At 36.9% G+C, this 27,745-nt stretch overlaps 1 protein-coding gene across 2 annotated transcripts in view; it reads right to left on the reverse strand.

The window, feature by feature from the left end:
• The window catches only part of SLC38A6 (solute carrier family 38 member 6), an 88,562-nt gene that overhangs the window by 8,830 nt on the left and 51,987 nt on the right, over positions 1-27,745 (reverse strand). For both annotated transcript variants that reach the window (XM_066388452.1, XM_066388453.1), the window contains exons 6-12: positions 22,043-22,121; positions 11,064-11,146; positions 10,550-10,608; positions 3,956-4,021; positions 3,666-3,719; positions 1,308-1,387; positions 849-949 (exon numbers count right to left, since the gene is read on the reverse strand). In XM_066388452.1, the coding sequence (XP_066244549.1) occupies positions 849-949; positions 1,308-1,387; positions 3,666-3,719; positions 3,956-4,021; positions 10,550-10,608; positions 11,064-11,146; positions 22,043-22,121 (522 nt within the window). The remainder of the gene's footprint in view (positions 1-848; positions 950-1,307; positions 1,388-3,665; positions 3,720-3,955; positions 4,022-10,549; positions 10,609-11,063; positions 11,147-22,042; positions 22,122-27,745) is intronic.

Here is a 27,745-nt window from a genome sequence, read left to right on the forward strand (position 1 = left end):
TGGCCAGGTGGCTCAGTGGATAGAGTGTCATTCCAGCATGCTAAGGTCACGGGTTCGATCCCCAGTCAGGGCACATATGAGAAGCAACCAATAAGTGCACAACTAAATGGAATAACTAAGTGAAACAATGAGTTGATGTTTCTCTCTCTCCCCAACCATCTCTTTCTCTCTCTCAAATCAATAGAAAAATTTAAAAATAAATAAATAAAAAACAAGCATTATTGTGCATTTTTTCTTGTAGAAAGAAATCAATGTCCCTAAGCCTAAGGTTTTATTCAAATGTTTAAGAACAAATTTATTGCCTGACCAGGTGATGGCACAGTGGATAGAGCATCGAACTGGGATGCAGAAGACCCAGGTTCGAGACCCCGAGGTCCCCAGCTTGAGCATAGGCTCATCTGGTTTGAGCAAAAGCTCACCAGCTTGGACCCAAGGTCACCGGCTTAAGCAAGGGGTTACTCGGTCTGCTGAAGGCCCACAGTCAAGGCACATATGAGAAAGCAATCAATGAACAACTAAGGTCTCGTAACGAAAAACTGATGATTGATACTTCTCATCTCTCTCTGTTCCTGTCTGTCTGTCCCTATCTATCTGACTCTCTCTCTGTCTCTGTAAAAAAAAGAACAAAGTTATTAACCTTGAATTTGATCTACCTTTATAAGAGAAAGAAAATGAATTCTTTAAGGCCCATAAAGCCACCACCATATTGCAGTGAATTCTGGCAGTCTGAATAAATTAACTTACTAATGAAAGGCAGAAACAAAGTCCATATTCAAGTGTGAGAGCAACTATATAACAATATATTTTGTCACCTATATATATATATATATATTAAATAATATACTTACCGTAAAAAGTGAGGTACCCAAAGAGTGCTGATATAAAATAAATAAGAAAACTTAAAGCAATTGCTGTATTGGTCACATTCTGCATTCTTTTCTTTGAAGGGCTAAAAGACAAAATGACAAGAGTAGAATCAGTGATCTGTATTATATTGATACAAACAAATATCTCCCAAGCTAGCCAAAAAGATTCTTTAATCACTCAAGACCTAGTTTATTAATACTAGAATTTATTAATACACTAGAATTTCTGATTTGAAATTACTGCACAAAGATTACACTTCCAGGAAACATTCTTAATTTGGATGAAACTAATTCTCAGTTATTTCGTTTTGTTTTAACTAACATTTAGAATTCACTGATGGGAGGGCAGAATTCATAAAAGAGAAAGTCATTCAGTCTGAAAGTCCTAGGAGTAAAAAGGCATACTTGATACATTTAAAATATTCCAGGATTCGAAGGTACCTTTGAAGTTCACAGTATATGGGCAATATTGAGGTATGGCAGAGAAATGAGAAAGCCATGGTTGGTATGGCATATGCACTCTGAAAAATAATGTTAAAAGACAAAATTATTAAATGCTACTCTGTTGAAACCACTATTTCATTTAACAGTTTATTTCATTTTTCATAAATCTTCTCTATAAAATAAGGGTGTTGTTTTTTAAAGACAGACACAATTATGGTCACCAGCAAATCTTTTTTCCTTAATAGATGGGTTGCCTATAATGTAGTCAGTTTCGAACTGGCAATCTCTGAGCTCTGGGATGATGCTCCAACCAACTGAGCTATCTGGCCAGGGCTTTATTTTTATCGAGTTGTAGAGAGACAGAGAGAGGAAGGGAGAGAGGGGGAAGGGGGAAGGGAAGCATTTGTTGTTCCATTTAGTCATGGATTTTTTGGTTGCTTCCCATGTGTGCCCTGACTGGGGATCGAACCCTCAACCTTGTTGTTTTGAGACAACGCTCTTAACCTACTGAGCTAACTGACTAGGGCATAGCCAGATATTTCTTGGCAGCCTTCTATACCATGTTACTTTTATTATAATCATTGCTGCTTGCACATTATTTGAGTAAAATAAAAATAACAGGTGAGATAAGTTATAGTTAGGTAAGATTCAAAATAATAGCATTTTAGAAAAAATCTTATTATAAATTTCAGTCTTTCCTAATGTATGCACTAGGAAACTTAAATACATCTTACTACTCTAAGCAGAAATAATCATTAATGTTTTGAACCTGCTTATACCAGCCCAATCCAAGGTACTATCACCAATTTAATCCAAGGGAATACTGAAAATATTAATCACATATTAGCATCTTTGCCTAGGTTCTCGTTCCATAAGAATGACCATAAATTATTCCAGACTGGAAAATTCTTAGAGATCCATTAGAATATACAAACACAACTATTTTTTAAACAGAAAACATTTTTTTCTTTTTCACTGAATTTACTGGAGTGATATTGGATAATTAAATTATATAGGTTTCAGGTGTGCAGTTCTATAATCCATGTTGCATTGTGTGTTCACCACTCCAAGTCAAGTCTCCTCCCATCATCATTTACCCCCCTGCCCTCTTCTACCTCCCCCATCCCTTTTTAAATAAGAATATTTAAGAGTGATAGGTAGTTAAAAAGGAAACAAGTTACCGTGTAAATGAAAAGACTGTTTCTACAAAATGGATGATGATGATTTACTTTCTTTTCTCTATTTGGAAAAGAAAAAGAATTCTCTCACTAACTTCAGGCTCTTCAGCAAAAGAAGTTCCAGATGACTGAAGACCTATCTTGGGACATAATCTCCTCAAATATTTGAAGGGAACTGGGAGGAAGGAAAGCTGTAGTGTTTCCTGAGGCTGGATTAGGGGGATGAGACTTTAATTCACAAATTCTCTTTCATATATTGTTCAATTTCCTGGCTTGTCAATTACCCTACCTAGATCTTTAAGGCACAAGGAGGCCTTTACCATATAAAGATGTGCGAACCTCTTTTGTGGGGCCAGAGAGACATTTCCCACATTAAAAACTGCAGATAAAAAGGAAAATTCCGCATGAAGGAGATACTGCACTAAGATGCTACACTGACAGAGTTGTACATGAATGGAGAGGATTCTGGTATCTGGAACCTGTATTTCAGCAGAATCAAGAAGTGTAGATGAAGAAACTTACAATGACAGACTTTTAGCTCTCCCAGAATGGTAGGGATCACCCAGATCCCAGCTCCTGTCTCCTCTGTTGGTGCCCGGGGGCTCTTACAGGCATTTTCAGTATCCTAGGCTCTTGGAGAAGGCAAGGGGACTTGGTTTTCTAGTTTCCACTGAATTTCCACAGATTTCAACTCGGGAATGTCTGCCAGAAGACACACTGGCAGTGCTCAGCTGCGGGCCCAATGATGAGGCTGTTGAGCTACAGACCAAGGTTCTACTCACAAGGGAGGAGTTTTTGATATAATTGGCTATTTAGCTTTACAAGTCCAGAGGGCAACAGGAAGTCTGTATCCACAGAGGACCTTATTGGCCAGACCAGACATTTAGTAAATCTGTTCTTTTAGGCAGTTGCCCATTTAAAACAGGCTCCATTTAAAAGCATGCCAAAAAAAAAAAAAAAAAAAAGAAAAAAAAGAAGAAAAAAAAAGGTGGCTGTTTCATAATAGGCCACCCTGTGTTAAATAATATTATTCTTCTGGTAGGCAACCCTATACTTAGCACTTTCATGAAAATTAATTAGTTACAGGTACAAAGACCTAAGAGACCCTGTTACACAAATCTCTTAAAACTTGAAATGTGAAAAATCAACCAAAAGTATCTGTTAATAACTTACACACCTCTTTGGAGAAATGAAAGAGCTTTGGTTTACAATCATCTGTAGCATTTGAAATCTGTTTAAGAGAATTGAGGGGAAAAAGAGAAACCAACAGTCATTAAAAGTCAGAATATATCAACAAACATGATTAATTTATTATTACTAGGCTTTCAAATAAAAATATTTCAAAACAAAGTTCCAAAATGCAATATAGCCATTACTTTTCTATTAGGAAAAAAGACATTAGTCTGATTTTTGTTTTCTTTTTAGCTTAAAATAAAAAGAAACTGCAAAAAAAATATAAACTATTACCTGGAAGTATTGCTCTATACAATTTAATGTCAGAGGGCAAGGGATGGCCCATTTTTTAATTACTATCTGTAAGAAAAAGAATCAGTACTCAGATTATTTCTCATAAAGTTATAACAAATTGATTTCAAATACATCAGCATTATGCATATATAATATTTCAATTAATCTCACACCATGCCAAGTCAATATGCTACCTAACAGAAGATTCTTTGCACGTATGATTTTTCCCAGTCAGGACGGAGTCACCTACGGTGGGGGTGAGGTCGCGTGCTATCTATCAGTTTAGCGGGGATCTCCCCCATTAGAGACTGAGAGTACTCTCATGTTATCTCTCAAAGCTCCAACAGCATCAAGGCATTATAAAAGGTGCTCCTCGAAATAGGATCATGATGTTTTTTAGTGACAATGGTACAAGAGTTTGGTTATTTGTGGACCTGCCACCAGTAGCAGATAGAGAAATGTTAGTAGCTGTTTTGGAAATGGCCACAGGCAGAGAAGACTGACTGCCTTTATATGACAAAAGATGAGCTCAGAGACTTCTGATATATAAGTACTATCCCTCATTACTTTGTTCAGATTTATATTACTGTCAGTGACGGTGGATAAAGCTGGCTAAGAATAAGAGCACACAGCTAGGGGATGCCAGCTGTAAAAAACAAATTGAAACAAATTTTCTAAAATTCAGAGGGCTGCCATTTCCCAGAAATAATCAATAAAAACGTCTCAGGATTTTACTCTTAATTGTGGCCATCCTGTTCCTAGACCTACAGTTGTGGTTGTGTCAACATTGCCATTGTTGCCCTTGTTTCAGGGCACAGAATCACTCTGTAAATATTGGCTCCAGGCTGAAACCCAGCACACAAAGGGGCAACGGAGAATAAAGGGAGCATCTGTCCTTTGCAGGAGACCAACAAGTAAATACCGTTCTTATTCCTGTTCCTATTTAGTATTTATCTAGCTTTGAATTTAAACGAATTCAACAGAGATTTTATATAGTGATACAACAAATCTAAGGAAAACATATACTTTTAGGATTATGTTAATGAGTAAACTAAAGAATGACTTTTAATTAAAACTCTCCCCAAGGGGGAAGCGGGAAGAATTATGATAAACTAGGCAAATTGCTTTGACATTTCTAGATAAGTTTTCAATATGCAATAAAATTACCTGGTCAATTTACCAAGAGAAAAGGAAAAAAACAAAACAAACCACAAGTGACAATCTCATCATCTTTTTCTTGGTATGTTTTCAAAAAGGATGAGGATGAGTGGGGCAGAAGCTAGAGAGCAAGGCTGTGACTGGTGTCTCTTCAGCCCTGCTCCAAGTTCAGTCTTTCATTCCCCTTCCTAACAGGGCTGCTGGTGGCCGCTACAGCCATCCACTGAGCATCTGTTGTGTACCAGCTACTGCGATAAGGTCGGTCTGTGAGCTACCTCATTTACTTTATCAGCTGTTGTCACTAGGCTTGCAAATCAAAATATTTCAAAAACAATGCTCTATAATGCAATAGAATCATTATTTTTTCATTAACTAGAAAAAATCATTAGCAACCTGATTTTATATTAAAACAACATTAGTTACTACAGCTAATTTCTCTGCAGAGATCTGTCATGACTCCGAGCCCACAGAGTGGGTGGAGTGGATAGAAGTGACATCCTATAAAGCAGTGGTCCCCAACCCCCCCGGGCCGCGGACCAGTACCGGTCTGTGGGCCATTTGGTACCGGTCCGCAGAGAAAGAATAAATAACTACATTATTTCCATTTTATTTATATTTAAGTCTGAACGATGTTTTATTTTTAAAAAATGACCAGATTCCCTCTGTTGCATCCATCTAAGACTCACTCTTGACACTTGTCTCGGTCACGTGATACATTTATCCGTCCCACCCTAAAAGCCAGTCCATGAAAATATTTTCTGACATTAAGCCAGTCCGTGGCCCAAAAAAGGTTGGGGACCACTGCTATAAAGCACAGGTACAGAACAGGAATAGAAAATTACCCAACAACCAAGAGCAGCAGGGAGTCCTCGCTCTGGGTGAAGACAGAACATGGTGAGAAGATAATTCCAGGGTTAGAAAGACATAGGGAAAACAATGATTACAAATTAAAAATGCTTTTCATATGCACTAAAGGCCTTTCCTTCACTTTGTCCCCATATTTCCCATCTCCCAAAGCTCGGCTCACGTTTTATTTCCTTCCACCTGCTTCTTTACTCTAGCTCTCCATGATCCTTCTCTCCTCTCAACTCCTGAAGTTCTTATTCTGCAGCAAATAAATCAACACCTAATTATGTGCTGCCTATACTATTCTCTACTTTTTCCTAATAAATTTATGTTATCTCACCTACCAGATTGATAGATCCTTAAGAGTTGTGTCCAGGTTAAACTCCCATATGCCTTACAGTGCTCAGTTGAGGGAAAGTTTCTGATTAAAATTCATCCAAATAGTGCTCGATTTTGATTTCTGACTTATTAAAATATTACTTAGAATACTGTACTCAAGATAGAATTTTTAAAAAGAATGGAAATACATACGTTCTAAAATGGACCCAAAAAGGCAAATCCATCCGGCTGCTGCCATTCTAAGTCACTGCTAAAATATTTTAAAATTTCTTTTTATTTTATTTTTTTTTAAATTTTACTTACTGACATTAGAGAGAGGAGAGGGAAAGAAGGGGGAAGGAGCAGGAAGCATCAACTCATAGTACTTGCTTCTCATACGTGTCTTGACCAAGTAAGCCCAGTGTCTGAACCAGCAATGTCAACATTCCAGGTTGATGCTTTATCCACTGCACCACCACCAGTCAGGCAAAATTTATTTTTAAAATTTTAGATATTTTAGAGGGGGCAAAAATTTATTATGCAAAATAAGGATGTGGGACAACAGAAGTATAGGTTTTGATTTGCTTTTTTGTAGAATGTAATTTAATAAAATAATTGTTTCCTGGATTTTTTTTTTAATTTTTTTTTATTTTTCTGAAGCTGGAAACGGGGAGAGACAGTCAGACAGACCCCCGCATGCGCCCGACCGGGATCCACCCGGCACGCCCACCAGGGGCGACGCTCTGCCCACCAGGGGGCGATGCTCTGCCCCTCCGGGGCGTCGCTCTGCCGCCTGGGGCAGAGGCCAAGGAGCCATCCCCAGCACCCAGGCCATCTCTGCTCCAATGGAGCCTTGGCTGCGGGAGGGGAAGAGAGAGACAGAGAGGAAGGGGGGTGGGGGGAGGTGGAGAAGCAAATGGGTGCTTCTCCTATGTGCCCTGGCCGGGAATCGAACCTGGGTCCCCCGCACACCAGGCCGACGCTCTACCGCTGAGCCAATGGGCCAGGGCCGTTTCCTGGATTTTTAAATATAATTAAATGTTATACAGATTTATAAAACACATATGACAAAACCAATTAATAAAAAATTGGCATCTTTTTTAAAAATCTGGGATAATATACATATATACATGTACCCTTTCCCTAACCATTATGTATTCAAAACCTACTAGAGATTCAAATAGATACATATGCCAATTAAAAAGGTCATTTTAAAAAAGTGTACAGTGTCTTCATTATCCCACTGCAGACCAAATTTAAATTGTGCTCACAGGTAAAAATCTGAGCAGATGGTTTGTAAAGCATTACAATAAATGCAGATTAAGGGTATTATTTCCATATGACTGTTACAGTAGAAACCTGTATCGAATTAAAGAGTATCTGCAATGACAGAAATGAATACTGTGGAAATTCTGTACAACAGACATATCATATCAATACATTTCACCTGTGTCAAACTAATGGCTGTATAAACAAAACTACTACCTATGCAAAGCTTGGGGAAGAAAAAGCCTGACCAAATTGGTGGTGTAGAAGATAGAACACTGGCCTGGGGCACTGACGTCCCCGGTTCAAAATCCCGAGGTCGCTGGCTTGAATGCAGCTCATCCCGCTTGAGCATGGGATCATAGACATGACCCCATGGTTGCTGGCTTGAGTCCAAAGTTGCTGTCTTGAAGCTCAAGGTCGCTGGCTTGAGCAAGGGGTCACTGGCTTGAGCAAGGGGTCGCTGGCTTGAGCAAGGGGTCACTGGCTCAGCTGGAGCCCCATTCCCTCCCCCATCAAAGCACATACGAGAAGCAGTCAACGAACAACTAAAAGTATCACAACTATGAGTTGATGCTTCTCGTCTCTCTCCCTTCCTGTCTGTCTGTCTGATCTCTTTCTCTTACAGTCCATCTATCTGTCTCTGTTCCTCCCTCTAAAAAAGGAGAGCTTAGAATGCAAATCATCTGTGAGGAAAAAATTCATTGTTATCTGTACTGATTCAAATATCCATATATGTTCATTTGCATATGTAGGCCATGCCTGACCATGTAGATGCTTCTCTACATTCAAATTATGATAAAAATATTTGTTGTTTCCCTTCTCAAGGGAGGCCTAAAAAGCGCATGTTCATAGATGTTAACTAAATTTACTGTGGTAATCATTTCGTAATATATGTAAGTCAAGTCATTGTGCTCTACATCTTAAGCTTATGCAGTGCTGTGTGCAATCATAGCTCAATAAAACTCAATGGAAATATCTAAGAGCAAGTGTATGTTCAATTCACGTGTAAAGTACAAGTCAGACAATTTGAGGGAGGAGGACAATGTTGACAAATTCAACAAATGATTAAATGTAAACACTGCTTAGTATTTTTAGTTTTAAAAACATTCATTAAAGTATAAGTGTTTCTGTACACTGAGACCAGTGACACTTCCACTTCATTAAAATAATCTGAAGTTGTTTTATCCTTATATCCCAGAAGATGAGTTTAGACTGAGTTAAATGCATCTTAGATTGTTTTGACAGCATAGAAATCTGGCTATGTAATATGATTTAACTACTGATATATTATCTTGATTTGGGAGGGTATTTTTCTTTTATTCATTTCTTAATAATAAGGGAGAGTTTAATCAGTTTACCATTTTAAAAGTTCAATCAAGCCATTTAGATATGTATCTGTTTGACAAGTTTAAAATGTTTCATCCTACTTAAGGTTTGATAGATACTATGGAATAAACTACTATGCAAAGAGAAAAATAATTTTTTTTAAAACTTCACACTAAGATACTACCTTTTGGATGTTATATCTGTTTTAGAAGATTTAGGAGGAAATAAATTTAAAATCTTTATATTTAATTATTTTATATTTAATTATTTTATAAATAATAAGTTACCATCTGATACTCTTCCTGTTATAATGCAAATATGCTAATTTAATTTAAAGAAATAAAGATATTACACATGGGAAGTGTTGGGCAGATAAAATATATTATGCTCACTTTGTTAAAGATGACGCTGCCCACATGGAGGCCGTTGCCCAGGTGATATTACTGTGTGTTGGGGGCAGGCAGGATCATTGTAGCCTGAGGCTTGGTTTTGGGATTAAGCCTTTCCCACCCTTTTTGATGTGGGTTGGTACAATCCAATCATGCCTCAGAGAAGTGACTTTGTATTAGAGACTTCCCTATTTTGTATATTGGATTAAAGGTTTGGATTTCTACACTATAAAATGGGGGCAGAACGAGAGCTTGCACTCTTGGTTCCTGGGATGATTAGCATGAGAGAGCAGAGGGAGCAGAGCAGAGAGCAGAAAGAGGCCATGTGGCCAGGAGAAGCAGCCAAGATGGCGGAGTATTGAGTGAGAGGCCAGTTTGTGCAGTTTGACGCTGGAGAAGGAAGGAGATGGGGAACAGAGGTGAATAAGTCTGGTGAGCTAGAAACCTTTGATTCTAGGAAACTCGGATAAGTCAGTAGCTCTGTGAGCACTGAATGTGAGTGGGTTTTGGAGCCCAGTGTGTATGTTTTTACTTGCCTGCCGGGTGCAAGCTAGAATTAAAGATGATGGCCCATCAGTTTGTGGCTCCATTGTTTCTTTACTGACTGTCCAAATCCAATGCGAACTTGCGTGAGCCGGGCTACTGTGATAGCGGCCATGGCTTCTGGCCATACAGGAAGAAAAATGTTTCTTTGCAACAATATTTTTATGGGAACTTCTTTATGCTGGATCAACCAGACCAGAGAAAATTCAGACATCCCAGTTCCTACTAGATCTCCACAGTTAAGCCCCAGAAGCTCTGGTTTCATAATGGAAGAAAGTTGCAAAATTAAGATATCTAGTATCAAACTATTTTACAGATTAGAACCAGCCTGATTCTCATACTGAGTAGCCCCCCCCCCACACATACCATATTATACAGAAATAGAGTGATACATACCCTACATAAAGAATTATACCCCTATCAAAAGTTTGAACCGATTTGGTGTGCTCTCCTAATGAACCACAAGAGACACTAAACTTGAAATGCTGCTTTAGCTAACCCTCTTCAAAATAGATAAAATGAAGGAAGTAATTTCGTAAAACAAAACATTTTGAATAACACATTGAAATAAAACAGGACACTTCCCGAAAACAAAACAGTTAAAAAGAAAGAAAGAAAGAAAAAAGAAAGAAAGAAAGAAAGAAAGAAAGAAAGAAAGAAAGAAAGAAAGAAAGAAAAAAAGACATTAAGACAATGAGTTCAATTTTAGTGAAGAGATAAGCAATACACTATATTTTAAACTTACCACAAGAGCAAAGGCCACCATAAAGAAAAATGATAAACTACTTGTGTAGCCAAGAAAGCCTGTAAAATAACAGTAAAATAAAAAGCAATTTATAAGGAAAATGATCCTAACGTACAGCTAAAGCTATACATCTTGGGCATGTTTCCTATTACAGTGCTTGGTATCTGGGGCTTAGGGCTGAGAATAACAACATTCCAACTATCTGTCACAGATCATTTACGTAGCTCTGTACAGCAGAATTGGAACTGGCTGACCACTAATGGTACACTGTAAGGAAAGGCTGCTCTTTAATGTTCTGCTGTAAAGATTTTATTTTAGTGGGGCAGACAAAATACTACTGCAAACCAAGTAATAGGTTAACTAGACAGGGCTGAAGGCTGAACACAAGTCCAAATTCCAACTTATGCACAACCACCACCCTTCTGCTAAAAATGTGGTACTGTGAAGTTTCAAAGCCCCTTAATATTATTGTCTTTCCTTTAAAGGAATAATGTTCTCTTCTATCAAGACTTACCTATTTTAGGAAGGAGTGCAAGAGGGAATACAATGACAACACAAATGATTATTAGTAGTGTTTGTCCATCAAGATACCAAGACCTATTAGAAAAAAAAAATAGTTCTATTTTAGGCACAGGGCTCCAGTGTTTGTGTTAACATACACACACCATTACAAAAAGCCCACCTCCTCTTGTTAAAATATGTTCTTTGTAAATATTTTTAAAATTGAACTTATTGGGATACAGGTTTAGGTGTGCAATTGAATAAAATATCATCTATACACTGCATTTTGATCCTAATATTCTTATTAATGAATTTACATTTAAGGAATTTATCCAAACAAAGAGATGCCATTATCTCTGAGTGATAGAATAATGGGTAGTTTTTCTTCTTTACAGGTTTCTATAGTTTCCACATTTTAAGGGAAGGGCATGAATTATCAGAAAAAAGCATTAAATTTTTCATATAAAGGCATTAGAATATTGAATTAGAAAAGGTAGGTTAAAAGTGTGATAGTCTTTTTCATTATTTAACAAAAACTGCACATACTTTTTAAAAAAAATCAGAAGAATATACTTAAAATACAAAAAGTAGGTATTTCTATGTGGCAGCAATACAAGTGATTTTATTTTCTCCTTGCAAATATATGATTTTAGTTTTTCAATGTAAAATCCCCATGTAGAAGTTTTAAAAAGTTAGAGCTAATTACCCAAGACTTTAATAGTAAAGACTTTACTTTAGTATACAGTATAAAGGACAAACAATTCATGAAAGTACACCTAGTAAATACACATGAAGAAAAATTCAATATCTGTTGCAATTAAATAAATAAATAAATAAATAAATAAATAAATAAATAAATACTGGGGCTGTTGAAATTAAACTAGTAAAATTATTTTAAACATAATATTTGAGGATGTAGCATAATTGGTCCTACATATGTTACTAGTGGCCTTGTCAATCAGTTACTATCTTCTGGAAAAACAGTAATGTAAAGCAAGAACAATAAAAATGTAGGAATCTACTCTAAAAAATAATTTAAAAATAAAGAATTCTATGTTCATGAAGGTATAAATACAAAATTATTATTATATTAAGAGGCTGGGGGAAATTCCAACAATAGAAAATATCAATAATAGCATACCTAATGGAATATTATGTAGATTTAAAAAAACAATTTAGCCTGACCAGGCGATGGTGCAGTGGATAGAGCATCGGACTGAGATGCAGAGGACCCAGATTTGAAACCCCGAGGTCGCCGGCTTGTGTGTGGGCTCATCTGGTTTGAGCACAGCTCACCAACTTGAACCCAAGGTTGCTGGCTTGAGCAAGGGGTCACTTGGTCTGCTGTAGCCCCACCCCCATCAAGGCACGTATGAGAAAGAAATCACTGAACAACTAAGGTGCCACAGTGAAGAATTGATGCTTCTTATCTCTCTCCCTTCCTGTCTGTCTGTCCCCATATGTACCTCTCTCTGTTTCTCTGTCTCTGTAACAAACAAACAAACAATTTAGTAGAATGAAAAATGCTAACAACAGAAATATAAAATATATGATTATTAGTTATTTTTTTAAAAGCTTTCAAGGAAAATTCAAAGAAAATTGAAATACAGCAGGGGTTAGGTAAGAGATGATAGTCTGTATAATTTTTATTTGCTTTCTTTTCTTTATTTTTTATTTTTTTTTGTATTTTTCTGAAGCTGGAAACGGGGAGAGACAGACTCCCGCATGCGCCCGACCGGGATCCACCCAGCACCCCCACCAGGGGGCGACACTCTGCCCACCAGGGGGCGATGCTCTGCCCCTCCGGGGCGTCGCTCTGCCGCGACCAGAGCCACTCTAGCGCCTGGGGCAGAGGCCAAGGAGCCATCCCCAGCGCCCGGGCCATCTTTGCTCCAATGGAGCCTCGGCTGTGGGAGGGGAAGAGAGAGACAGAGAGGAAGGAGAGGGGGAGGTGGAGAAGCAGATGGGCGCGTCTCCTGTGTGCCCTGGCCGGGAATCGAACCCGGGACTTCTGCACGCCAGGCCGACGTTCTACCACTGAGCCAACCGGTATTTGCTTTCTTTTCTAAATTTTCTGTAATAAAGCTGTCATTTTTACACTGAAACATATTCATATATATACATGCACAATAATAATAAAATAAAATTCATGTTAATATGGGAGCTGGAAACATCAAGACAAGAGAGATTAGTTTTCAGATAATTTGGTAGATGCTCTAATTCCTAGTTATCAATAATTCATCCTCTTGTTCCATCAGGTAACCAAAGCGTCCCACTGCCATGTGATGTTAATAAAATGGATAAATTCCTAGAAACATACACCATGCCAATACTGAATCCTGAAGAAATAAAATATATGAACAGACTAATAATAAATAAGGCAACTGAATCAGTAATCATAAACCTCCCAAAGAGAAAAGCCTAGGACAAGATGGTTTTACTGGTGAATTATACCAAACATTTAAAAAATTTAGGCTAATCCATTTCAAACTCTTCCAAAAAATTTGAAGGGTGGGGAACCCTTTCAATACCAATCCAGATAAGATATCACAGAAAAAAAAAAAAAAAGAAAATTACAGACCAATATGCCTGATAAATATAGATGCAAAAGTTGTCAACTAATATTAGCGAACCAGATTCAATAGCACATTAAAAGGCTCATACAACTTGATCAAGTAGGATTTATTCCTGGGATGAAAGTGATGTTCAACATATATAAATCAATAAATGTGATACAGCACATTAATAGAATGAAAGTTAAATATCATATGATCACATCAACAGATGCAGAAAAAGCATTTGACAAAATACAACATCCTGTCGTGATAAAACTCCTCAACAACTTGGGTATAGAAGATACATATCTCAACACAATAAAGATCATATATAACAAACCCACAGCTCAGATCACACTCAACAGTGAAAGGCTGAAATCTTTTTCTCTAAGCTCAGGAACAAGACGGGGTGCCCACTCTCACCACTCTTATTCAACAGAGTACTGAAAGTCCAACTAAAGCAATCAGGCAAGATAAAGAAGTAAAAGGCATCCAAATGGGAAAGGAAAAAGTAAATAAATCTGTTTTTATTTGCAGATCATATAATCTTATATATAGAAAAACCTAAAGACTCAATCCAAAAACTATTAAAACTAATAAACAAATTTAGTAAAGTTTCAGAGCACAAAATCAACATACAGAAATCAGTTGTGTTTCTTTATATTAACAATGAAATATCTGAAAAAGAAATAAAGAAAGTAATCTCACTTACAACAGCATCAAAAACACCTTGACAAGGGAGCCAAGAATACTCAATGGGGAAAGAAGCCTCTTCAGTAAATGGTGCTGGGAAAATTAGTTAGCCACATACAGACAGATGAAATCGTACTCCTATCTCACCCACTCACAAAAATTATCTCCAAAATGGATTTATGACTTAAGTGCAAGAGCCGAAACCATAAGACTTCTAGAAGAAAATATAAGGGAAAAGTTCCTTGATGTGGGTCTTGGCAATCATATCACCAAAAGCATAAGCAACAAAAGCAAAAATAAGTGGGACTACGTCAAACTAAAAACCTTCTGTACAGCAAAAGAAACAACCACAAAAAAGAGGCAATCTACAGAATGGGAGAAAATACTTGCAAACCATATAACTGATAAGGATTTAATAGCCAAAATATATAAAGAACCCATACAACTCAATAGCAAAAAAATGTAAAAATCTGTTTTAAAAAATGGGAAGAGAAAATAATGATTTTCCAAAGTAAACACACCAATGGCCAATGGGATGCTCATCATTAGGGAAATGCAAATCAAAACCACACTGGGATAACATTTCAACCTGTTAGAATGAGAATCATCAAAAAGACAAGATATAAATGTGGAAAAGAGACCCATGTATAGTATTGTTGGGAATGTAAATTGGTTCAGCCATTGTGGAAAATAGTATGAAGGTTCCTCAAAAAACTAAAAATTGAACTACCATATGATCCAGCAATCCCACTTCTGGGCATATGTCCAAAGGAAATGAAAATAGGATCTTGAAGAGATGTGCACTCCCATGTTTATTGCAGCATTACTCACAGTAGCCACACTATGGAAACAACCAAAGGGTCTGTCAATGGGTGAGTGTATAAAGAAAAGGTGATATTGAAAATGAAATGTTATTCAGCCAGGAGAAAGAAGGAAATCCCGTCACTTGTAACAACATGGATAGACCTTGAGGATATTATACCGAGAGAGATAAAACAGACAGAAAAAAGAAATATTATATATCATTTATATATTAAATCTAAAACATCCTAACTAGTGGAAACAGAGAAGAATGGTGGATACTAGAGGCTGGAGGATAGGGAAACTGAGATGATGCTGGTCTAAAAAATACAAACTTGCAGTTAGAGGATGAATAAGTTCTGAGGATCTAATACACAACATTGTGATTATATGTACTTAACAGTACTACATTATATACTTGAAAGTTGCTAAGACTCTTAAAAGTTCTCACTACAAAAAAGAATGATAACTGTAACATGATGGAGGTGTTAGATAACAACACTGTGGTAATCATACTGCAGCATGTAAGTGTATCAAGTCAACACATTTTATACTTTAAACTTACACAATGTCAATATGTCAATTATATCTCAATTAAGAAAGAATGAATGAAAGAAAGAAAAAAAGAAGGAAAAATTATTTTTTAAAAGGTTTTCTTCTGCATGGTTTTGACCCCTGGCTTCTAACATGGACTCTATGGTTCATTCACTGTATTTATTTACTCCCTGGTGTATGATGAAGTCCCTCTCTAATGTATTTTTTATTATTATCATTATTTTTTTCTTTTTCATTGAATTTATTCAATGTCACACAGTGGGTGACACTGGTCAACAAAATTATACGGGTTTCAGATGCGCAATTCTATAACACATCCGTACATTGTATTGTGTGTTCACCCCTAAGTCAAGTCTCCAGTCCATCACCATTTATCCCTCCTTTACCCTCCTCTACCTCCCCGACATCTGCACTCTTCTGCTCTCTAATAGGTACTATTAGGTGCTGACAACTTCCCCTTTAACAGAACAAGAGAAGGAGTAACAGCAGAAATAGCACCATGATCACAACTTTCCCCTCTCCACCCTAATTCCTGTCTTCAGAAAATGCATGTACCAATACAGAGGTGTGTTGTACAACTGGGCACCTGAAACCTGCATACTTATGTTTAACCAGTGTCATCCCAATAAATTCAGTTTTAAAAAAAGATAATGTATGTGCCAGAAACTAAAATCTATGTACAAGTATTCCTAGATGAAATGGAGTGGAAGCTGTGCTCTCTGCATTTCCACATGCCCCTCAGTTCCTGGTATGCAGGAGGTCCTAAGAGAGAACACTTATTAACAATCCAAACTGATACTTGGCATGTTCATCTTCTAGACAGTCTTAAATAGGTATGTATCAGAATGGGAACTTCAAAATACCCCTTACTGAGGAACACCTGGCAACTAAACATCGTAAGCTGGCAAAAAGCCCAGGGCTCTATGCCTGAAATCTGCTTCCTCTGGGACTCAGTCTCAAGCCCAGACAGTTGCAGCGCCAGGAGAAGGAAGGCCCAGAGGAGCACCAAAGCAGATTCCGTCTGTTGGTTCTGCTGGCCCTGCTGTCATGAAGGTGGACTTGTGAAGGGAGCGCAATAATCCTCAGGGCCAGACTCTTTTCTCTTGTGTAAGAATAAAGGAACGCTTTTGAAATCCTGAACTTTATAACTTATTATATTATACTTTATACTTATATTAGAAAGCATCTTAGTATTTTATACTATTTCAAAACACAATTTCAGTCCTGTTCCTAGAAGCCACGGGACTGCCTGAAGCGCGGAGCTCTGGGTCCAAAGATAACTTCAGCTCCTCCCAGCAGTAACTCAGAACCAGGGTCATGGCAATCACCTGGTTCAACTTCATGTCACGTGTCAGCAGAATCAGCAAAAAAATGATGATGGCCCTGGCCAGTTGGCTCAGTGGTAGAGCGTCGGCCTGGCGTGCAGGAGTCCCGGGTTTGATTCCCGGCCAGGGCACACAGGAGACGCGCCCATCTGCTTCTCTACCCCTCCCCCTCTCCTTCCTCTCTGTCTCTCTCTTCCCCTCCCGCAGCCAAGGCTCCACTGGAGCAAAGATGGCCCGGCCCTGGGGATGGTTTCTTGGCCTCTGCCCCAGGCGCTAGAGTGGCTCTGGTCGCAACAGAGCGGCGCCCCAGAGGGGCAGAGCATCGCCCCCTGGTGGGCATGCCAGGTGGATCCCGGTCGGGCGCATGCGGGAGTCTGTCTGACTGCCTCCCCGTTTCCAGCTTCGGAAAAATGCAAAAAAAAAAAAAAGATGATGACCTTAGTGATAGAAGCAATGGAAACACTCTCCACTCTTGAACACTCTGAGTTTACAGCATTTTCCAGATGCTGCCTCCTTTCTCTCAAGATTGTGTTTTGTTGTTTTTTTTTTTACCCTACACTTTACTAGGTTGACTTTAAATTCCTAATATATATTTTAAAAAAAAACTTTATTCAAAATATTTCATTTCATCCTCTCTCCCTTCTTGGCTACTGGTTATTATGAATCATTTCTTATCCTTATTAAGTTATATTAATAATAAAGGCACAGTAGTGCACAGTACAGGTACTTTTCACATGCATGTCATGAAATGTGTTTGGCAATGGGCATTTCCAAAGCACAGAAGTGATTAAACTTATAAAACACAAAGCAGTAAAAAGAAATCTCAAAAAGCACATATTAAGTACATAACTTTTATAAACCAAGAGTTTAGAAGAATATACTAATCTTAATTTTTTTTCTAAGGGGGGGAAGAAAGAATTATCTAACAGAACCCCTGTTTTCCTACTGTGATATAAACATATATTCTCTGTAAGCTAATAGAATTAGAGTAAAAAGTTTTATACTTCCTAGAAAACTTGTTTGATCTGTGGATTTAATCTTATATGATAAAAATGTTCCAAGTATGAAATATAGAGTATAAATCCTAAGTTGTATTTCAAATGCTTGGCATGTAGACATTTTTTCCCCATATTTTAATGAAAACCAGATTTATTTATAAGTTGCTTTAATTTCATTCTTGAATGGAATGGAACAAGACTATCATATGTTCTGAATTAGGATCTTACTCACATCCCATATCAATTTTGTAACTCAAATGCAGGACAACTTAATTGTGTCAATCATATTCCCCTGACAAGATCTTTAAATGTTAACAGAGAGCTTCCAAATTTTAACAGCCATAGATTTTTAAAATATAAGTTACTCTATAAAAACTATAGATGTCTCATAAAAGTGTGGTAGAAGTATTATAGCTTCTGACTTCTGATAGTAATCTTTGAAATTAGAATATTATGAACATAAAGTTTCTTTTTAATACCTTTGTAAAGGTTTATGTTTCACAAAGGTACATCAAATCTCACAGCTAACCTAGAAAATAAGCACAACTAAAAGATCCTAACTGCAAGTCACTAAATATCCAACTCTAAGATAAAAGCACATTGATATCATATTCATCTAATAAAACAAATATTGCTATGTAATTCTACCCAGAAATAAATTGCCCTAGAGAGTTAAGTAAATTACCATAACGTTTCTTAATTAGTTTACAGCATTAAGTTTTAAAGACTGATGAATGATTTATTTGCATTCTAACCAATATAATTAGTCACTTACTAGTTTTTTTCAAAACTCTGAAATCCAAAATGAGTAAATATATATTAGATTATGAGGGGAGGGGCTCTAGGGGGCTGGGTGAAAAAGGTGAAGGGATTAAGCATAGAAAAATAAAACTCCTAGATAACAGAGCACAGCGCGGTGATTATGGGGGGGGGGGCAGAGGCAGAAGAGGGTGTGGGGGGGGTAAATGGAGATGGAGGGAGACCTGATTTGTGGTGGTGACCACACAGTGGTAAACATGATGTGTTACAGAATGATACACTTGAAACCTATATGATTTTATTAACCAGTGTCACCTCAATAGATCCAATTAAAAAAAAAAACACAAGGCAGTGGAAAATGTGCAATTTTAAAATACTGTAAAAGAGATGATGCAAATTGGCCTGTGTTTGGAAGTATATAATTTTAAAAATCCACGTGTGACGTTAAAATAACATTGTTATCAATTTTCTACTAACGTAAGTGAGATGGAAGTTAATTTTTATATTTTTAAGCAAGCCAAAAAAAAAAAAAAAAAAGTAAATGGCAATTGATTGAAAATAAAATTATGGTAAAAGTATCACTTTTAGAGAAAGAAAAAGTTTTAATAACAGTTCTGCCACATACTACCTTAATTATTTCTAAAATTTTATACGTATTTTTATCCCTCCCCTTTCCACAAGCACATATGACAATAAAAAAATATAAATAGAAGTGACCAGATTCAGGACCAAAAAAAAGGAAAAACACATACATGTGACAACTATTAGGATTAACATAGTTTATGCAAAACATTCAGATTTGAGTCTGATTTTTCTGGCAAGTAGAGCAAATAAGAAAAAAAAACTTTAATAGAGTTATTATTGGAATTTCTTTTCTTTATTGAGGGATAATTGACATACAACATTATGGAATTTCTTAATTCTGCACATTTACACTACACTATCAGCTTACCAAAGCACGTGTATATATATTTTATTTGTTCACCCCAGCAACTTTGTTAAAAAGGCAATACTGGTACCCCCATTAAGGCAGGTGAAGAAACCTAAGGCTCAAAATTAAGTTCTACAGAGAAAAGAAGTTAAACTAATTTCCTAAGGTTACTGAATATGAAATGGATAAGGACACACAACTCCTTACTCTTAATGTTTTTTATTTTACCTCATATTGCCTTGAGTTCTTAGCTCTGAATTATAAAAGAACTTCATCACATAGAACTTTTTGAGTAATAGCAGTTGTCTACAGTATTTTTGCTGCAAGCAAAATACATTATTTTCCCATAGCTATTTCTTATAGGAATTATTTATCAAACTAAGAGCATAAAAATTAAAATTAACTATATAAAGCTGCAGATAAAATAAGGTACTTATGACCATCAAATGTGATAATGATTGTGGAAACCTTGTGAACTATAAAGTACTGTATAAAGGTTCTTCTGATAATGAAAAATCATTAAGTACTATTACCTACCTTTTTTATTTTTTAATATTTATTGATTTTAGCAAGAGAGGCAGGGAGAGGGAGGAAAAGAATAAGAGAGAGTAAGAGAGATAGGAACATCGATCTGTTCTTGTATGTGCCCTGACCAGGCACTGAACTGGCAACCTAAGTGCTTCAGGACGATGCTCTACCAACTGAGCCATCCGGCCAGGGCCCTACCTAACATTCTTCAACTACATGTTCTTAATGGTTCTTAGTTAGATTTAAAGTCTATACTATTTTTTATTAAGTAATGTCACTCCAATAAATTCAATGAAAAAATAAAGTGTACTATACTTTCCTTATAAATATGATATGTATTTGCAGTTAACTAAGTAGAACTCTTTCATGAAACTCAAGCTGTAAAAGCTAAAAACTAAATTTTGAAAACTTGCCCTTTAATCCAGAACAAGTTCAAATATTGGAGCAAAACAACAAAATATTTAATTCTAAAAGTCTGACAGGTTTTTGTCTTGTAGTTTAGAAATTATGTGAAATAACCTGATGACAAAAGAAGTCAATCTGTCTTTTCAAGTTTATTTTTCTCAAAATTTCTTGTTCTACGTAGTGAAAGGAAAAGTATAATTAATTGTTTTTCCCCATTAAAAGAAATGAGTCAGTAGTTTTTAGAAGAGAAAAGACTCATGGATGGACACAACGACAGGGTGGTAACTGCCCCAGGGCGCTGGGCAGGTGGTGGAGGGTCAAAGGGGGATGCAGGCGATGGAAGGAGACCTGACTTGGGGTGGGGAACACAGTGCAATGTACAGGTGATGCTCTGTGGGGCTGTGCACCTGAAGCCTGTATAATTTTATTAACCAGTGTCACCCCAATATATTCAATATACAAAGGAAAAAATTAGTCTTTAGAACAGAGTATTTTAAAAATAAGGTGAAAGGGTATATAATGTGGACGAGTACTGTTTACAATATTGTTTTAAAAACAGGAAATGAAACAATTAAGTCCCTGAAAAGAATTGATTTTTTTTTTTTGTATTTTTTTTCTGAAGTTGGAAACAGGGAGGCAGTCAGACAGACTCCCACATGCGCCCGACCGGGATCCACCTGGCATGCCCACCAGGGGGCGATGCTCTGTCCATCTGGGGTGTTGCTCTGTTGCAACCAGAGCCATTCTAGCGCCTGAGGCAGAGGCCACAGAGCCATCCTCAGCGCCCGGGCCAACTTTGCTCCCATGGAGCCTTGGCTGCGGGAGGGGAAGAGAGAGACAGAGAGGAAGGAGAGGGGGAGGGGTGGAGAAGCAGATGGGCACTTCTCCTGTGTGCCCTGGCTGGGAATCGAACCTGGAACTCCCGCACACCAGGCCGATGCTCTACCAGTGAGCCAACTGGCCAGGGCCTTTGATTTTTTTATTTAAATTATACTTTCTTATAGAAATCTCACACAAATATGGCTGTAACTTGATCAATGTAGTTCACCTTTATCACTAGGGTTGCCTGAAAAGTGACAGCAGTGTTATCCGCTCCATCCTTTGTTGACCTTAGTTATTAGTACTTTCAGCCTTCCCCCACTCCCCACCCCAATCTCACATATCCCTAGAAATTTCTCCTTTACTCTTCACCAAGATCTAGCTCATACCTGTCCTGCAAGACTGCAAGGATTACACCTGGCATTTCGGAGAGTTCATAGCACAGTGCTTTGTACATAATGGATCAACAAACATCTAACTCTTTTCTTCATTGCTACTCTGCCCCTGCCTAATGTGTAAGTGCTTTGAGGGCAGGGATTTTGCTTGTTTTACTGACCATTAGCTTAGTAAATACTTATTGAATTAATAAGTAAATGGATACAATGTGAAATATTTTTTCTTACCCATTATAGTCTCCAGACAAAAATTCTGAAATAACAGTAGGAAGTTCAGTTTTAATAATTAAAAGATAAGATGACATAGCTGCAAAAAGAATAAAAAGAATTTCCATTAGAATTCCATAACTTTTAACCATTTAAAGAATAATTTATCCAGAAGAACTGATATCCATTAGGACTACGACAACACATGGAAGAGTAGTAATACTGTACTGTCTTCAAAGATGTGTGTGTGTGTGTGTGTGTGTGTGTGTGTGTGTGTGTGTGTGTGTGTGAGAGAGAGAGAGAGAGAGAGAGAGAGAGAGAGAGAGAGAGAGAACCAGGAATGGAGATAACTAGCTCATTAAGTATCCTTTGTTTACATTTCAAGTCCAAGGCAAATCATTCTGGGAAGAGAAATGGTCTTGATTATAGGCCATGTATAACAGAATTTTGATTGAAGTTTTACAAAACTTCTTATATGTTATGTCACCCCCGTCTAAGGCATTAGGGTTACCTTAGATAATTTGTTCTTTCTTACTAGAGAGAGATCTCCCCTTAGAAGTCTCACTCTCTCTCTTGCCCTTTCTCTGCTCCCCTACACACACACACACACACACACACACTCTCTCTCTCTCTCTCTCTCTCTCTCTCTCTCTCTCTCTCACTGACATCCACACACATTATGGACATGTTATAAGAAAACAAAAACAAATGCCAATGAGTTACATTTTCAAAGGAAATCATTAAGCATATGAAAAGGACAAAACTTAGAACTTTTATTCTATTTTATTAACAGGGCTCATCTGTATTATGTAATCAAAACCTGAATCTAGCATTATTTCTCACCTTTTATCCAACAGGATCTAAGAAAAAAGTAGCTTTCAAAGCACTGCAATAATGATCTTATTTCTGATATAACTATTTTTTAAAAAGGGCAAAAAAAATAAATCCTATAAACTGCCTATCACATGCTAGGAAATGTTTCACTATAATTACAGAATATATAACTCATTTATATGTAAATACTTGAGTTTAAGCTTAAATGCTTAATTATATAAAAACCCAGAGGATTTGGAGTCAGAACTTCAATTTAACAGAGTAATAATCTCTCTTTCCCCCAGAGATTAAGTACATATTGAAAAAGAGCCAGTAAGAATACGTCCATGAAGAATAAAGAGTATACTCTGCATGCACGTTAATTTTACTACTTATATACTATATATTTCAGGAAACACTTCACTTTCCCCTTGGACCTACAAAAACTAAGAACACAAATGAATGCCAAGTATGAATGACAAAAATCTAGGGGGAAATTGGTTAAAAGGTTCAAATAGTTTAAGAGGAAGAATGTGTGTTTCTCAATCAACATATTTACAAGTAGCTGAACTTCCACACAATTATTACAGGGCTATGTGACCACTTAATCCTGCAGAGAAAAAGGGTATATACTAGTTTGTATATAAATTTATATGAAAATAGACGATACTTACACACACAAACATACACTCTCAATCTCTTTAGTAAAATAACAAGTACCTATGGCAAAGTAAAATTTAGAACAGTTAAGTAAATAACCACCTCTTCATAGTGAAACAGTACATACTGTATACACAATTTCCAGTTTGTGCCAGCTTGTTTTTTTCCAGCAGAAGCACAGCTGTTGAAGTATAGCTTTTTCCTAAGCAGAAGTACAGTATGTTTCTTCAAACTCTTTTACTTATGGGATATTACAACTGATTGTATGTGTGAAAAGGTGTTCTATATTGTTTATACTCTCATAAGGAAAAATGCTATCACTTTGACACAGAAGGAAGGTTTCATTTCTTCCACTCAAGGATTTGATGTCTCTGTTTATAATATATACTTTATCTGTTCCAAACAATCATATACATATGGCGTGATGATGAAAATCATAAACTGAATTTTCTGAAACTGGCTTAGAGCTACTTACATATATCTTGCCAGAAAAAAAAAAAAAAAGACGAAAATAAGGAATACAGACTTCCTACACAATGTACTTGATTATCTGCCCATCAGTCTTTCTTGCTTGGATTAATCCAACACCACATGTATTTCTAAAGTTTCAGACATTCATCTCTTTCAGTAATTTTCTATTATTTCTTTTAGATCTTTAGTTGTGAAAAGCTTCAATGAATATGAGATCATATTTCTTTCTAATATACAATCTGTCATTCTTCCCAGAATTTCTATTAGCCCCTGGCTAATCATTTGATCACTTTTATCCTCTGTCGTAGCCTTAACTCTGGTTTTCAAATGGATAAGTGTCCTATTTCATCAGATTCCAGTCTAGAGAATCATGTATATTTCAAGAAATGTGAACTCACCAAACACATGCCTCTCTCTCAAAAAAAGATCTCAGAATACAAGATATAAATATAATAAAACAGGCAAAATACTGCTTCTTTCTTAGAGAATTGGTGGTGCTTGTTTTAAGAGCTACAGAACCACAAAACTCATGATGGGGGAAAAACTCTACTGCCTAGGTAAGTAAAACAAAGAAAGACACTATCTTCTTCACTGTTTAAATTATTATTTCTACTATTATTATTAATAGCAAGAGACAGATAGATAGGGACAGACAGGAAGGGAGAGAGATGAGAAGGATCAACTCATAGTTGTAGCACCTTAGTTATTCACTGATTGCTTTAAATTATTTTTTCTTAACTGCAAGTAAACTTTCATGCAAGGATTAGCACTTTAACATGTTATATATAATACAGAAAGGAAACAAAAATATACAGTAAGTTAGAAATGCATCTTAATTAGATTCACATGAAAAGAACAATCAGCTCAATAAAATAAACTGGAAAAGTTTTAAAGATATAATATCAGTAAGAAAGCTCATATATCCATTATTTTTAAATAGATCAAATAGCTAGCTGTCACATCTTTTGTCTCACGGCATAAGGAAGTGTTTAAAGACATCTTGGAGACAGGTCATAAGCAAGAATTTGTCAATGATTTTTGCTGACATCAATCGGCACATAGCATAGACTCCTAATACAAGACACACCATACTGTACTCTAAATTAATAGCTGTAACAGGGTCATCCATAAGATCCAGGGCTCTAGTTAGGTGGGTCTGCCTACACACCACCAACGCCAGAATTAGTGCTGGAAGACATACCTTAATGACAGGTATTCAAGCATTACAAATCATTTTGTTTCACCACACTAACTAAATAGGTATTCTTTTCTCCTTCATTTTAAACATAATAGAACTCATTTAATAAAAACTGCCTTGGGAAGAAAAATTTTAAAAATCTGTGAACCTAATCAAAACACAGAAGTTGAAAGTATTCTTCAAAAACCATGTGGGAAAAGCAACTCTTATATTAAGAAATGACTAAAACAGGGTAAAATTTGATTAGGCAATAGCAAGTGCTAGGTATTCATATTGGCTGTCTAATCATAAAGAGAAACACATGAGCTGGCCGCATGGAGGTTGAGGGGAGACATGTCAGAAACAGAGGGCAAAGAGCTCAGCAGGAGAAGTCTGAGAACAGCACACACGGCTGGGTCTGGGTGCCTAGAATATGCTTGACAGTATTCTAAGTGGCCTGTAAGTTATATCCTCCTTTAACCTTCACCACAAACCTGTGAGGTAGATATTATTTATTTCACAGATGAAGACATGGAAGCACAAAGGAGTCACTTGCTCAAGCGAGCCATGTGGAAACAGCCAGTCTGGCTTGAGAAATCTGCACTGTTAACTACTGTGCTCCGGGGAAGTGCAGGCGCCCTGGGAAGGAATCGCCACAGCGAAGGGAGAGAGAGGAAGGGCATCGGAAGGACCACTCCCCAGGGATGGTTCCTTTTTCTTTTGTCATCAGCATTTAAACAACGAATTGCTTCTGAATGTTCAGTTTATCATTTGCGTTCAAATAAATTATTTACACAACAAATAAAATCAGGGAGACACTTTAAAAACACTTCTAAGGATCACTTCCTTTGAAATGTATTTTCAGCATAATTCATTTCATGATGGTAAGGTGGTTTGGTGAAGAGATTAGTCTGAGATCCCCCAGACAAGCTAAGGAGTTTCATGATGGGGTTCTACCTGCCAGGACACTGGTAGGACTCCACCATTACGATTCTATTCATCAACAACTATTATTGTTGTTAAGAAAAGAAAGTTTCCAATTCACACATATTTGAGATTAACAACACACTAAAATCTAAAAAAAAAAAAAAAAAAGAAAAATTACAACAAAAACCAGTCATTCTTCTTCCTATAATACCTGTAGTTTTATGGACTATTTTTCCCAGGACTCTTTTAATTAAAAAGAAATTCTTCCCCTGGCCGGTTGGCTCAGCAGTAGAGTGTCGGCCGGGTGTGAGGAAGTCCCAGGTTCGATTCCCAGCCAGGGCACACAGGAGAAGCGCCCATCTGCTTCTCCATCCTTCCCACTCTCCTTTCTTTCTCTCTCTCTCTTCCCCCTGGCAGCCAAGGCTCCACTGGAGCAAAGTTGGCCCAGGCGCTGAAGATGGCTCCATGGCCTTCATGTCAGGCGCTAGAATGGCTCCAGTTGCAATGGAGCAATGTCCCAGATAGGCAGCGCATTGCCCCCTGTTGGGCATGCTTGGTGAATCCCAGTTGGGTGCATGAGGGAGTCTGTCTGTCTGTGTCCCCGCTTCTCACTTCAGAAAAATACAAAAAAAAAAAATTTCTCTCCCTCTTTCTCACACACACACACAATCTCAATTGGAGTTTGGGCCTAAGAAATCATTAGTTTACAAAAATAATTATCCTTTTTGTTAAACACTTAAAATACACATATGAAGATTACATACAGCTATTCTAAAAACAGAATTAGGTTTTCAGCACTTGGAGGAAGTTCAGCAACTTCTTAAAGGATTAGTCAGCCAGCCCTAAACAGAAGTACTATAGGAGGAAATAATAACTTTGCCTTTCCATCTAAGAAAGGTTCAATTTTACTGCAAACATGTTTTTAGTCATGGATAGGAACTATTTTATTATATTCAACATGTCTTATTAACCTGATGTTCCTACTAAATGTTCAGATACCACTGACAGTCTATCCCCACTCAGTACAAACACAGTGTTTCTCTTTTTCAAAAGGACTTAAAAAAACACCTGTAAACAATGTCATTTCCCTAATTTGTGCACAAATAAAAATGAAAATATATGGAGGAACTTTTCTCCCATAACTCTAGAAAATATCTTTATCATTATCAGAATCCTAAATTTGAATTTAAAAAATGACCAGAATATTTACCATTCTGAAGCTCCTCTAAATACAAATTATTACTGAGAGATGCATTACTTTCTAAATCATTTTAAAATGATGTGCTACCAGTAGATATTGCCAAAGGAAGTACTTGTGAAAAAGACGCCTTCCAAATTTCCCTTCTCTTCCTAAGGCAGTGCTTTCTAGAATTTCTGGACAATATTGTTTAGGCTCAATAAAGCTGTAGTTTGACTATAGATGATCTTACCAGCAGATGGCATTGTAACAGCACACCCAATCCTGGTTTCCCAGGAGACAATACAAACTAGTGTTTCTAAAAGACTTCACTAACCTACCAAAATGAAAAAAAAAAAAAGACAAAATAGATTCTCAATGAGCTCATATTAAATCATAAATTTGAAAAATACTGAAATTTGAAATGTTTTTAGTTTTCAACTGAAAATGACCTTATTCGTACCTTTCTGTTTATGAATGAGATTTAGTAACTATGCTG

This window comes from Saccopteryx leptura, chromosome 6 (genome assembly GCF_036850995.1).
Source record: "Saccopteryx leptura isolate mSacLep1 chromosome 6, mSacLep1_pri_phased_curated, whole genome shotgun sequence".
Lineage (NCBI taxonomy): Eukaryota > Metazoa > Chordata > Mammalia > Chiroptera > Emballonuridae > Saccopteryx > Saccopteryx leptura.